The sequence below is a fragment of the Arvicanthis niloticus genome, chromosome 2, assembly GCF_011762505.2.
Source record: "Arvicanthis niloticus isolate mArvNil1 chromosome 2, mArvNil1.pat.X, whole genome shotgun sequence".
NCBI lineage: Eukaryota > Metazoa > Chordata > Mammalia > Rodentia > Muridae > Arvicanthis > Arvicanthis niloticus.
This window is the reverse complement of record NC_047659.1, coordinates 77819383-77834346: the sequence shown is the minus strand read 5'-3', so window position 1 is coordinate 77834346 and position 14964 is coordinate 77819383. Positions and strand designations below refer to the sequence as shown.

General features: G+C 44.1%; 1 protein-coding gene across 3 annotated transcripts in view; it reads right to left on the bottom strand.

Annotated features, from left to right (window-relative positions):
- Positions 1 to 6012: 6012 nt before the first annotated feature.
- Positions 6013 to 14964, bottom strand: part of LOC143441382 (uncharacterized) — a 158206-nt gene continuing 149254 nt past the window's right edge. For all 3 annotated transcript variants that reach the window (XM_076929375.1, XM_076929374.1, XM_076929376.1), the window contains one exon: positions 6013 to 7178. In XM_076929375.1, the coding sequence (XP_076785490.1) occupies positions 6800 to 7178 (379 nt within the window). In that variant the 3' untranslated portion in view covers positions 6013 to 6799. The remainder of the gene's footprint in view (positions 7179 to 14964) is intronic.

Genomic DNA, 14964 nt, shown 5'->3' with positions numbered 1-14964 from the left:
CACACACTGTACTGCCTGGTTTTGTGTGTCAACGTGCTACAAGCTGGAGTTATCAGAGAGGAAGGAGCCTCAGTTCAGGAAATGCCTCCATGAGATCTAGCTATAAGGCATTTTCTCCATTAGTGGTCAATGGAAGAAGGCGCAGCCCATTGTGGGGGTGCCTATCTTGGGTTAGTGTTCCTGGGTTCTGTAAGTACATAGGCTGGGCAAGGCATAGGGAGCAAGCCAGTAAGCAGCACCCCTCCATGGTTTCTGCTTTAGCCCCTGCCTCTAGGGATCTTGCTGTGTTTGAATTCTTGTCCTGACTTCCTTCAGTAATGAACAGCAATATGGAAGGTTCAGCTAAATAAGCCTTTTCTCCCCAACTTGCTCTTTAGTCAAGGTGTTTCATTAAGGCAATTAAAATCCCTAACTAAGCCACACTTCCAGTTAGGGCAGAATTGCTTACAAATGACTGGGGAAAGCAGCTGGAGACTCAGGTGAGGGCCTACCATCCTCCCACCCCTTCCAGGAATCCTTCCTAACTTGAAAGTAGCCACAGCTGACTTCATGGAGATGGAGGCTGTTCTGAAGATAACAACACCAAGGTCCTTCCCTGTCCTGTCCTTTGTACCTGCTGCCCTCTCAGATTCAGGGCATGGGACCCCTCATTTCCCACATGCATGGTTCCTTCTCATTTAGGCCTTTCAGACTCCACAATTTAAAAGAGCCCCACCTGGGTCCCTAGCATATTCATTATGTTTTATGTCTTGGTTTGTATTACAACTTATATTTGTTTCCTGTAGTCCAGACTACTACCACAGAGGTGTTTTGCTGGGACAGAAACTTTAAAACCCTTCATGTTTCTGGAGGCCAGTGTCAGCAGGCAAGTAGGGAGTTGGCTTGGTTGATAGTACTTGTTCCTGAGTTCATCACAAGTCCCATAGTTTTCTTTTGTTTGTTTTAATTTTTAATGCAGGTTGGCATATGCTCTTCACCTCAGTGTTAGGAAGATCTTGTCTACAGGCAGCCTAGCCTATTTGATGAGTTCCAGGGAAATAAAAAAACCTGTCTCAAAGCACAAGGTGAACAGCACCTAAGGAATGGCGGCAAAGGTTGTCCTGTGGCCTCCATGCTCGCTCATGCGTGCACATGTGCACATACAGAGTGCCTTCAGAATGTCCTGCCTGGACAGACTCCATTTCTTCCAGCTTTAGTGACTAAGTTCTGGATCTTATAGCTCTGTTGTATCACTGTCTTTGTCTTCAAAAGGACTTTCTGTCTTCCCTTTGGGTTGTCTTGAGAGTCTTCCAAATAAGGTCACGTACCCAGGCTCTTAGAGTTGAGAGGTGAGTATGCCTTTGGGGAGTAGGGGTACCCTACTTACTGTACCATTTGATGTTACAGAGTTTGCACAGCCAGACCCAACCCTCCAAGCCCAAAACATGAAGCACATTGAGGGCAATCTGAGGACCTGAAGTCTGCACACCAGGCATCGTCAGAGCCCAGATTAAAATCTAGGTGCTAAAACCTTCAGTGATTTAGTATTGAGTTGGACTGAGCTAAGTCTCCAAATCTTGTGTGGTCTCTTTGTATCTTTGTTCCTTCTTGGTTTATGATTGCATGGAAGTGTCTTAACTCCTCTGAGCTGGAAACAGACTCCTGTTGTCTCACTTCCTAACCTCCCCCTCCCTTCTTTCTCTTGTTTCTTCCCTCTCTCTTTCCTTCCCTTCTGTCTTAGGGCTTCTACCGCTGTGATAAAAACGCCATAACCAAAAAGCAATTTGGAGAGGAAAGTGTTTATTTCATTTTACACTTTTGGGTCACAGCCTATCACTGAGGAAGTCAGACAGGAACTCACAGTAGGAACTGGGAGGTAGGAGCTGATGCAGAGGTCACGGAGGAGTGCTAGCCACAGGCTTGCTCCTTACAGCTTGCCCGGCCAGTTCTTACAGTACCCGGGAACATAGCCCAGGGATGGTACTGCCTACTGGGAACTGGGCCTTCTCTCCTCCCTTCTCTTTAAAACCATGTCTCACTATTCTTCCTAGAATGACCCTGAGTTTAGTTTGTGATCTGCCCACCTCAGTCTCCCCAAGTGCTATGTATCATTATGAACAATGATTGATGCCTTTTTTTCCTTTTAAAGGATTGGAAACCCCAACTTTAACAAAATGACAAAGTAACATTGTGTAACCCAGTACATAGTCGGGTAACAGTTTTGCAAGGTATTCATTATTTTTCCCTGCATAAGGAATCCTGGTTGATATATTAGATTGTACCTAGAAGGACACTGAGTGCATTTGGAGCATTAAGTTTTTCCTTTCAAGCCAGTGCACATACAAAGACTAATACTCAGAGACTTGAGTGTCTGAGGCTGAGTTTAACACTATTTAAAGAAAGAAAACCTTCGCCAGGGGACATAACTGTTAACATGGTGATTTGTAAAACCCTGGATTTCTAATAAGGTCTGACTGTTTCAAGGAAAACATATTTTGTTTCTAGGTAACATTTCAAGTCTTATTATGAACAAACACTACAAAATTGATTTGTAATGGGCAATACTGTAATGTCACAAGGCATTATTTAATGCTTAATGTGACTGAAAGCATTAATTGCTAGGAGCCATATTCTGTCCAAGCAGAACATGAACACGCATTTTGTACCTCGTCTCTTACTGTAGGTTTTCAGATGAATTCGAGTGTAACAAAAGGCACTTAGAAAAGCTGCACTGTCTGAGGATTTTCTTTACCTGTTCGGATTATTACAGTTGCTCCCTTGTTAGCAAGCACGGGCGTCTCACCTTCTTCGAAGTGCCCAGTAACAAGAGCTGCAAGCTGCTTAGCTGCCAGATCTCGTGAAGTAGTGCACAGCTAGCGATTGCTTTTTAAGGCTCTGGGTTTATTTAGTCACCTTCGTAATAACATCCTAGCTTCCTCCAGGAACATGCAATTGAAACTTGGCTCTCTCTACAGTCTTCAAATGAGTATAGTGCTAGAATTGCCCACTAAAATCCAGTGAGTGGTGTGATGTACTTGGCTTTGGCTCCTGCTGGAAAGAGTATGTCAGCATACTTCAGCTCATGGTATTTATCTAATCTGGAGGCTATTTCTGAAGAAACTAGCCTGACTCTCAATTCTGGTGAGTTCCAGGGGACAATCCAGGCCAAATGCATCCCATCATTCCTTGTTCCTTACTTACCATTGTAATTTTTCTCATATAAAATAGAAAGTGATGTGTGATTTACTACAGATGCACTTAACAGAAATGTAACAGTTGTGCATTTTTCTATCTTAAGGTGTGTTGTGGATACACACACAGCATTTTAGTTGTTCTGGGGGAAATGCTGATGGCTGTCTACCAGGTATCAGGAAATGGCAAGCCTGCTACCAAAACCTTAATGAGCAGGGACTGTAGTCAGCATGGCATTCGTGTCCCCATTTCAAATCAGGGAATTACAAAGGGAAGCAGTGACTCAGGCCACAGAGGTCATTAAAAAAGTGACTCTGCAGGAGCCCAGATTGAGACCCTTGTTGGCAGGATCTCCCCAGACCCTGAGCCACTTTTTCTATATACTCTTTCACCCTTGTTCTGGCTGGGCTTCTCCATACAATGGAGGGGTTTTGCTGTCTCAGAGTCAGTGCCGACACATTCCATGTCTCCATTGGACCCCGGTGACCTCGCACTTTCAAAGTACATCTTCCAAAAGGTGGCCAGAATGGCAGGTGTCTGCACCTCTAGTTTCTATAGTTAACCAATGGGGTCTCCTCCCTTGCTGCTGGGGTTTGTGTGTGTCCCCTAAAATTCATATACTGAACCTGAGGTCCCAGTATGATGGCATTAACAGCTGGACTCTTTATGGATCCATACCCACATGTACAAGACAAAAGAGAGTCAACCAGCTGCCTTTGACCAAGTCTTCCAGGATGGGAGGACAGACAAGACACTATTGTAGAAGCAGAAAGCAGCTCTTAATAGATACCATAGCAGCCAGTGCCTTGGTCAGCCTCCAGAACAGTAAGAATTTTTTATAAATGTTCCAGATTTATGTATATTGTGAGAAAGGTAAAAACAAAGACACACAAAACACTCAATGCCCACTGATAGGAAGGAACCAGTGGGGTGACCTGCTTTTTCATTTTGGTACACACTTTAGGGTCCATAGTGTCAGGAGAGGGTCTGTCACAACACTAGGACAATCAGGGCTATCCTGGGTTACCTAAGACATGGTGTTTTTCTGCATAGAAGGAAGGTTCAGTCTATGAACCTAGGTCTTTCTAAGGGTAAAACTGTTCTTTTAGTCATTTTGTTGCATTAACTTCTGACTTAAGAACCTCTCAATGAAGAACACTACAGTCACCACACTGTTGAAAACCTGGTTGCAGAGCATGGTGCAGCATAGACAGCTTTCTGATATCTGGGGAGATACCTCAATCATAAGCACAAGAACCCAAACCCTTAAAACCTCCTGGGTGAAGGATGGGGACCTGTGCTTTAGTTACTGTTCTATTGCCATGAAGACACACTACCACCAAGGCAACTTATAGAAGAAAACATTTAGCTGGGGGCTTGCCTATAGTTATCTCCCCAGCCCTGGACCCATCTTTCTGTCAGACCAACTCTGTATCTCCTCACAGTAGTCCTGAGTTTCTGTGCTGCACCATGCTCTGCCACCAGATTTTCAATAGTGTGGTGACTGTAGTGTCCTTCATTGAGAGGGTCTTAAGTCAGAGGTAATTCAACAGAATGACTAAGAAGGCAGAGGATTAGTTCATGACATCATGATGGGGAGCATGGCAGCAGGCAGGCAAGCATGGTGCTGGAGAATTAGCTGAGCGCTTTACATCTAGATCTCCAGGCAGCAGGCAGAGAGAGACACTGGGCCTGGTGTGGGTGTTTTAAACCTCGATGCTCACTCCCAGTGGTATATCTCCTAATTTGTCTTAAATAGTTCCACTTCCTGTTGACTAAGCATTCAAATATCTGAGCCTCTGGAAGCCATATCATTCAAACCACCACATTTTGTAATCCCAGCTCTTAGAAGCAGAGACAGGTGGATCCCCGAGCCTCACTGGTCACACAGACTATTCTAATGAGTGACCTTCCATCTAATGAGAGACCCTGTCTCAAAGGAGGTGGATGACATTCCTGAGGATGCACTTACTAAAAGCAAACTCACACAAGAACCTTTCCCATGCATCATACACAACACACACACACACACACACACACACACACACACACACACACACATTTAAAGAAAAAGAAAAGATGAGCCCAAAGTCCTACATGGACTCAAGTTTTAGTTCTACCAGCCAAAGATTCCATGGTCTCTGAAAGTCATTTTTCTCTTTAGTTTTTTCTGGTTATACAGTGGAATAAGAATAAGAATACCCACCTCTCAGGTGGCTGTACAGCATGAAGAGACAGTGTGAGGGCAAGAGCCTCTGGGAATGAAGCAAGGTCTCCAAGGACCCACATGAGCAGGTCCAGAACCAGAAGCTGGGCAGGTCAATGCCTGCACACCTAGTTTACTGGGAAATAGTTTCCCAAGGTTGAGAATTATTATAGAAATGTTTTAAAAACCTTAATGTTTATCTAGGCAAAACAGAATAGCCTTGATGACATGTGGCCTTTGTGTATATTGTGCATGGCAAGGGTATTCCAGAACTAGAATGGGTGGTAGGGATTTGTCATTGAATTCCACAGCTGACTAAGAGTCTCTGTTTGCTTGAAAAGCATTCAAGGAATCCAGCTGGGAAAGGTCATTAGAGACCTTCTTTTCCAGATGTGGACACAGGCCCAGATACTAAACCTAGAGTTCTTTCTGTTGGGTTGAGGCACAGGCATCAACCTAATATTAGAACTCCCTCCCCCCCCCCCCGTTTCCCACCACCATCTTTAGAGGCTCACCATTCTCATCTGCAAAACAGTGATAGTAGCATCTGCTCTTTAGGTGCTCCACAGCATGAGGTATGGTCAGCACTCAGTGCAGGTGGCCATTATTACTGTCACACCTCAGCATGGTCTTCATGTGTTTTAGCATCAGAGATTAATTTTATTCAGTTACTTGTTGACTTCCACCCATGACATAGGTGGTAGATACAGGCTAAGGAGGTGGTGGAGAAACATCACAGGCTTGTCATTTTGTTGTTTTAAATATAGGGAGAAGAAAGGTGATTTTTCTAGTACCATAGTTCACACAGACAGACAAAAAATAATATCAGGGATTTACTGAAAGAAGCTAAAGATATGTAATGAGTCAAATTAAAGAACCCAAACCATAGGAAATAGATAACCTACCTGATAAGACATTGCCAAAGAAGTAAAGAATTTTACTGGGTGTGGAGAAGCTAGCAGAGCAACGGGCCTGCTGGCAGTATATGGCCACTGTGTGGAAATGGCCCTGGGTTTGCTTAGGGTTGGGGCTGCATGGCGGAGAGGGAATCAGTGCAGAGGTTAAGATTGTGAGTTTGGAGTATGGTAGTTTCACAGAGGCAAATGGCTTCTGTCTGCAAACCTCACAGTGCACTTCTCGTAAATGAGTTAAAATGGTGCCTCCCTTGAAGCGTAGTTATGAGCTGCTATGTGTGTTGTGTAAAGTACTTGGCTACAGGCCTGTTCCAAAGAGATATTCCACTTTGAAGTTCAATAACTGTTATAAAAACGTTTAAGACACTGGCAGCTATTTTAAAGGCATATATATATATATATATATATATATATATATATATATATATATTAATGAAATGTACAGAGAACAACCTAAACTTCATTTTATGACATGGTGATTTCCATGGATAATGTCAGACAATCCATGCTATGCTGGACTCATCAGCTTCTGGAGACTGTTCCTAAAGTCTTCTGGAAGGCTCTCTGGTTTGCTAGTGGCTGGATTCACAAAGACGTGGACTGAAGACCCCGTGGTACATGCCAGAGTGTCAAACTGTGCTAATTTAGGATGGCCTAAGAAAAAACCATTGATGAGATCGTGGTGATTTACTGAAGGCAGCTCCTTGGTGGGCTTAGGAGGAAACAGAGCCAGTCGGTAACATACACTGGAATGACCCACTTTCTCCACAGCCAGGGCAGCCAGTGGGATCTGAGGGAAGCTGATGGGTGCATGGTACTTGCACTGATTGGTCACCATGAACCCCACCAGGGGGGATGTCAGCAAGCTGGGTTCCAGGCCACAGTACCTAGAAAGTGAAACCACAGTGTTTACTCTAGGTTACTGGAACACTGACATCATCTCCTAATCCAAAGGCTGTGTGTTCAGCAACTCGGGAACGCCAGTTCCATCTCTTCCTACCTGAGTTCCTTTGGACAAGTTATTTAACTTCCCCTTATCTCAGTTTCTACAACAATATAATGACCACAGTCTTCCTAGTCTGATCATGGACATTAAAGGACCAACATTTAGGGCTGGAGCGATGGCTCAGAGGTTAAGAGCACATGCCGTTTTTCCAGAGGATCCAAGTTTTTTTCTTATCTCCCATGTCAGGTGGCTTACTCCAGTCTGTAACTCCAGCTCCAGGGTGTTTGCTACCCTCTTCTGACCTCCATGCTCACTGCATTCATATGCACATATCCCCATAAGTATCTCATAGATAAAAATAAAACCTCTTTTTCTAAAAAGATGAATGTTGATCATTTAATATACCATAGTTCATAGCCATAATAATCTCTCATTTACATAGGCTGCTTTAATATAATTCTGTCAACTTCTGTCTATTTGTGATAACACACTCTAACACCCCAAAAGCCAACAACAACAACAAAAACAATTTAGAAAGGTTTAATTTAGCTTGTAATTCCAGGTTAGAGTCTACCTCTGAAAGGAAGTCTTGCAGGATCTTGAAATACTCACATTCATAGTCAAGAGCAGAGAGGAATGAAGGCATACATGCTTGCCAGTGCTCATCTCTATCCTTACACAGTTCTGCATCCCATACCCAGGGAATGGTGCCACCCACAGTGGACCCGGTCTTCCTACATCACCCCCCCCCCCAGACTTGCCCATGGACCAAACTGATATAGACAATCCCTTACTGAGACTGTCTTTCCAGATGATTCTAGATAGGTATTTCTATGGTAAATGAAAAAGAAAACTCATTATAAGAAGTTACTGTGTTTTTTAACTCTGCCTCTACACTCTGATCTCTTTAAGAATGTGAGCTGCATCTCACTCAGTTTTTGCTTGTTGACTAGAAATGGAGTGACCCTTGACATAGAATTTAGAGGACCAAATCTCACCATAGAGGAGCTATAGGTGGTTGTTAGCTGCTTAGAAATGAAGAGTCAGTTTTCTCTAAGAATGTATCCCCTAATAAGTCAACCATGCTCCAGTGGAAGGCCACACATCCAAGATATTTGAGCAGCACATATTGGCTTATTTAAAGGTGGTGTGTCACCAAGTTGGGTAGGAAGGGAGGGAGTAGATAAATCTGGAAAGGGGGTGGCCAGGAGAAAGAATGAACATGATCAAAACTCACTGGACAAAATTCTCAGAAAAACAAAACAAACTTTCAAGGTCAAACAGAATGGGAGGGAAGAGAATTGTGCTGAGTGCCAGCCCCTGCCTCCTCCCACTGGAGGCCCATTGCTATTGTGAGTGAAACATTTTCCTACTGCCCTTTATTGCAAAGACTGAATGTGAGGACTCTCTGTAAATAACCCTGGTGGGCTGTGTAAAGGATTCACTCTAAAATTGTTCATTGGAGATCGAGTGACAAAACCCAACACTGAGTCTCAAAGAGGGCCATGTGAGGGGCTGGTTGTGCGCAGTCACTCCTGTTGTCCACCAGTGTCACCCAGGGAGACACTGGATACTTTTTACTTTCCCACACGGAAAGCTGTCCAATGGGAAAGACCCTTACAGAACAGCTGTACTATATCATACTGGGTGAGCTCATTTGTTACATTAGAACACAGTGTATATTCAGATTTCCTAGAAAAAAAAAAAAAACTTTGAAAACATGAATGTGCTTTCTTTTTTCTTTTTCCTTTTATGAATGTTTCCAACTGAACACAATTTACTTTTTTTTCCCCTTTGTGTCTCTTCTTCAGGAGTGCCATGTTCAGGTTACTGTTACAAAAGTAGCATGGACTGGGGAGCTTATGAACACAGCAGTTCATTTCATACAGTTCTGACATCCAGGACATCTGAGGTCAAGAGGCCAGTAGATGGGGTCTGGAGAGAGTTTGTTTAGTGCTTCACAGACAGTGCTGACTTGAGTCGGCACAAGTGAAGCCGCTCTCCCAGGTCTAGGTCATAAGGGCATTAATTCTATTCGTGAGGCTCTGACCTTATCACCAAATCAACTCTCACAGGCCCCATTGATAGAGTCTCTCATACTGAAGATTAAGTTTCAATGCAGGAATCCAGGATGGCACAAACATCCATGGCATTGCAGAGGGAAAAGCTAACTGAGAAGACCCTTGCTTTATGCTCTATCTCCAAGATCCACTGAAAATCAGATCCCCACTTCACTCCCAGAGCCTCACTGTGGCTTTTCTATGCCAGGCCACCTTTCCCTCTCTCTGTTAGGGAGCAGGCAGCAGAGAAACAGTATCTCAGCCCTGCAGGATAGAAATATTTCATGAGCTCCCTGCTTGCTAGTGAGCACAGCCCAGATGCTCTTAAATAATTGAAACGTGCCACATTTAAACGCAGCAGCTACTGTGCACCTGGGATGTGAGAAGCCTGTGTCCCCTGCATTGTTCTCTCTTCAGTTTTCCAAACAACCCTGCAAGGCAGCATTTGTCTCCCCATCTCCCCGTCTCCCAGTCTCCCCGAATTTATAGGGAATAAAGAGAGGAATTTGCATGCAATAGTGGTGGCCTTGGCTCCAAACTCTGGGCTCTTGTGATGCAAGTTCACACATACACCCCACCCCCACCCCATTCCAAAATGTTAGATGATGAAACCAATAAAAAAAAATCTACATCTCAAGTCAATGGACTACATTAAAATATTTTTTAATTATTTGAGAAATTCATACAATATGTTTTGATAATCCCTCAGTTAATTATCTTTACTCCTCTCATATCCACCGCATTCAAAACCTCACAAACCAGTTTGATGGGATTGGTGGTAGCCACAGGCTCCCAGTGAGAAGCTTTTCTACTCTTGCTTTTCTTTTTCTCAAAGTTCATAAATGTAAGGGTTCCTTTAAAACTCAACTAGTCGTTAAGTCCCCTGCAAATAAAACCCAGTAGTTTCCTATGGGCTATTACCCTTCCCTTGCCAAGATGGTAGCTTGTTCCCTTTTGGTTGCAGAGGGAAGTCATGTTTCCCACCTTCTATTTTCAACGTCTTCTTTCCTATTATCTTTCCATCTTCAACAAACCTTAATTGTGTACCCATTTCATCTCCAGCATGTCCTAGATGAGGAAAAGGAAGGTATTGTTGCCTTCCATGTCTACAACTGCCCCATTCGATACCATTGATCATTCCATGAAGCTGGCAATCGAGGGCTCCTTTACACACTGTGTAAACCTCAAGCAGAATAGACGATCAGATGCAATCCCAACGCAATGTGATAGACCTAATACCAGGCTAACAGGGATGCTGTCGGGTAGGTGCGGGGACCTACTTGATCTTGGGAAGCACGGATAGTTTTCAGAGAAGTGACAGCTCAAAATGGGATGTTAAAAGGATTCGGAGTCATCCGAGTAACTAGTGGAAGGAAAAGCCTTCTGCAGAAAACGGCGTGCATCAGAGGCCAGAGAGAAAGGCTATGGAGACAGCAGAAGTTCCCATCAGGGGGCATAGACCGAAGAGGAGGCAGGAGCCAGACTGGGAAGGATTTTGTGAATGAGCTTGGCCTTTATCCTGGGCAAAGGGAAGGCAGTGCACACATGGAAGGGAGAGGCAAGATGGGGGTTGTTTCATGAAATGATCAATGGTTTTGAATGGGGCAGTTGTAGACATGGAAGGCAATAATACCTGCAGAGAGATTAACGAGGTAATCCTACCCTCCTGGAAAAGAAGTTGGTGGCTTGGACCAGAGTGGCCACAGTGGCGATGGAAAACAATCTGATGAACTCGAATTTTTTTGTTTTTGTTTTTTTAATTTTTCTTTTCTCTTTCATTATTATTATTATTATTATTATTATTATTATTAATTATTATTTGCAAAAGTCTAGTGGCTGAATGAGGGTGAAGGTATTTAAAATAACAGTTCCCAGACTTCAGCAAGGAGTTGATGAGTCCACTGGCAGAAGGGGATGGTGGGAATGCTTGGTGTGGGTGAGGAAAGAAAAGTGAGTCAGGTGCTAAGGAGGCTGGATTAAGACTTGGAGTGTCTAAGAAGCGATACAAGAATCATTGCCTAATGTTCCCTGCCGCTCTTAGCTCCTATCTCCAGCCAAACCTGTCTTTTGACCTCCAAACCTACGTATCCAAATGCTTCCAGGGAGAGACTCTAGGCTCTGTGCTTAATGGAATCCGGTTGGAGCAGGTAACACAGAGGGTTGGGGTTGGCTGAGAGTAATACAGCGTGGTTCGTCTGTGTGCAACTGGAAAACAAGTTCTGGTCCAACGCCAGACAGATTCAGGCTTCTGGAAGACATTAGGCAGGTTTTGTCCTTCAAGCCTCCAGTCTATAATCGCTTAGTTGAAGTGATTAGCAAACATGCGAAGGGATTATGTCTTGGTGACCCAGAGACTCAGCTTTTCATAAACGCATTTGCAGTTGATGACTTCCCGGCACGTAACACGCAACCAGAAGTGTATGAGTCACAGGCGCTGAATGCTAATCTTCCATGCATTCTTATGACTGACTCGGTAAATTTTAGACCATGGAATGTTTCAGTTGAAAGAGCCTCTGGGGATGGATCATCTAGCACCGGGGCTCTCAACCCTGACACAAACCAGAATCTCTTGCAGAACCCCAGAATCGCATAGATCCTGCACATCCTGCCACATCTCCCCAAGGAGGGTTCCAGGAGACTGTGCAAATCAGTTTCTCCTCCAGAACTACACATTAAAATAAAGAAACAGCCCAGAAGAGGAGCTGCTCACCACTTCCCCTCATGACTCAGCTCTGCTCAACTTGAGGACCAAGAAGCCCCGGAAGCATTCATTGCTCAGGGACAGATGAGTACGCCTCACCATACTGCCCAGACTCTGTACCTGGGCCAACAACTGCGTTCATTCTCCCTCGCTCCCTTTTCCTCCAAGTTCCCATCTCCTTCAATGAACTCATAACTAGGTTCTGCCTGAGCTCCCAATAGAAAGCCCTGCCTACATGGCTTCTGGTTTGTCTGAGGACACAGTCTGCAGAACATGTACCTGTCAGCTAGTGGGAGGCCCTCAGGCAGATGGCACTGCTAAACCTTTCAGAGGAGCACAGCTATTTATGTCACTTGCTGTAATTTACAGAGAACAGGCTATAGCCTATGGTCAGTTACCTGGAGTGCCAGAGCAGGAAGATGGCAGGAAGCCCACCCCTATGTTCCCTCAACTAAACACAGGTTTGGCAGTGGGAGCCCATACAGGGCTGAGTCCTCAGGGAGCCTCCCGTGGGATCTGCAGGACTGTCAGCCTCACGAGACTAAGAAGCTGGCACTGAAGAATGTCCTACTTATGGTTCTACATGAATAATTAGTTTTCTATCAAGCATGTGTGGATCTTGCTATCACAGAATGATTGGAGTCTACAAAGCCCAGGAACACTAGTAGTCTGTGTTAACCTAACCCTATGTTAGCCATGCCCAGTAATTTGTCATAGTGAGACTTGGGTGGCCTGGAACTCTCCATGTAGACCTTAAACTTATAGAGATCCACCTGCCTCTTCCTCCCAAGTGCTGGGACTAAAGTTGTGCATAGCCACACCACTTACAAGCCCCTTCCTTTTTATTTGTTGTTTGTTGTTCTTTTGCTGAGGTCCTGGGAACTCAACCTAGAGCCTTGCACAAGCCCAAAGACAAAAGACAATGGCACCAGCTACTGAGGCAGACTTTAAACTAATGTAAATCGCATAGTAAATTTAATAGAATTTAATTAACATTTACTGCACTGCTGTAACATGAATGTACTCAGGAGGTCCGGCTCGGGTCCTTGCTGGCAAAGACTCAAGCATAACCAGTTTGAGATATTAAAAGTTGATAACCTAAGCTTGACTGCTTATGTTTTACCAATTTAATGGTTCCCTGGGGTTTGGTGCTGGTAAAAACAAAACAAAGAAACAAAAATCAAAAAACAGGTTTTCTTCTCTGGTGGGTCTTACAGTTTTGATTATTGTATTCTTTGATGGAATGATGAATACTCCATTATGAATCAAGAACGTGCTCTGCAAGAAAGCAACATACACAGTTGTTGCTGCAATAAAGGGACCTGGCTTGGTAGGAGGCAAGTGGAGTGTAGAGCTTTTGAGGTACCAAAAAGATGTAGGTGAAGCTGGACCATGAGGTGGGGTGGAAGAACGGTGATGGGTGAGTTGAGAGAGGGAGGATGGGCCCTACCTTGAACACACTGGACTGTATCCTTTCAGAATGGGACTGTCCTGTGGGAAGAAGGTAGTGGCGTGATCATGTTTGTACCTTGTTGGGAGCCGACTCCCAGCAGAAAGCAGCTATCGTCTTTGCAGCCATTTCGAGCCAAATACCCTAACAAGAGACTTGTTTTCAACAGCCTACAACAGCTGAGCACACTCTGATAAACTTGTTTTGCTCACATATCTTGTTTTGTTGTTTAATGCCCCCAGCTGCAAGGCACATGTGGTAAAGTGTCTTCAGCTGTGTTCCCCTGCTTATGCTTACATATACCCAGGATTTCCTTTCAATAAACAGGACTTGATCACACACCCTGTCTTGTCTCCATTCCCACTCTCTCTCGGGTCGGGACATCTTGGCCCCCAAACGTGGGGCAGCGTGGAGTAGTGTGGACCTCAACATCTTGGAGTCCCATCGTGGGGAACAGTCCAGGACAGTACCTCAAGACCCACACTCCAGGAATGAACTGGTTCGGGCAGAATAGATGGCAGAGGCAAGGTAGGCAAGCACAGATTTGATGAATGGAAACAGAGAGCAAAGTATGGTTTCCAGGGAGAGCCAAGACAGGAGTAAAAGAAAGAGATCTGGGGTTTTCTTGGCTAGCCATCTTCCTCGGAAGAACACATGTCCCCACCAGGTCTTCACCATAAAGGTGTGTGACTTGGTAGACCTGCACCGCTCTTCTTGGCTGCACCTAGGCTCTTATCCCATTGTGTAGTGTCAATTTCTTCCAGAACATTGTTCCACAGCTAGGGGAAATGACCATACAGATAACTACACTTGTTTGAAATGTATGGAAGCTGTTTTGCTTCCAAAAGGGACGGGAGGCAGTGAAGATGAAAATGGACCAGAATGCTTTCTGACAGCCTCGTATTTTAAGCAGCCATGACCTCAAGTGCACTGAGCTTTTTTCTTTGATTAGTTTCATGTTGCTTTTGAGCATATTTTGGCTCTATTTACAGGACAAATGATCTCGGAGGGAACAAGAAAAATATCTCAAAACTAAAGTCTAGCAAGACGCGAGATTGAGCAAATATCTAAATAAGCCTTTAGTCCAAGCTGTGTTTATCTTGGTGCTCGGCAATATACCAATATACAAAATAAAAATGGTATTTCTAAGCCAAGTTGCCTAGCTCCAAGCAAGTGAGCAATCGTTTGCATTAGGAAGGAATATGTGCAGACCCAGTTGGCTGTGGATTTAGTGTGCATTCAATAAGGTCCTGGACTGGGGAACATCAAAATAATGGAAATTATCTGCTCTGAGAGCAGAACCATTTCTCTGCAACCGAATTCTCACAAGAAGTTCATTCTGGTAAATCAGTGTCAAAATGACAAGATAATCCAACATGTCTCTGGAGGCACAATATAATAACAAGCAAAAGAAAAAAGAAAAAGGAAATCCAAATCTGTGTTCAGAAGATTAAGGAATTGAATCAATTTCTTTTTTCTTTTTAAATTGAAAGAGTGAGACAAATTCATTAAAACA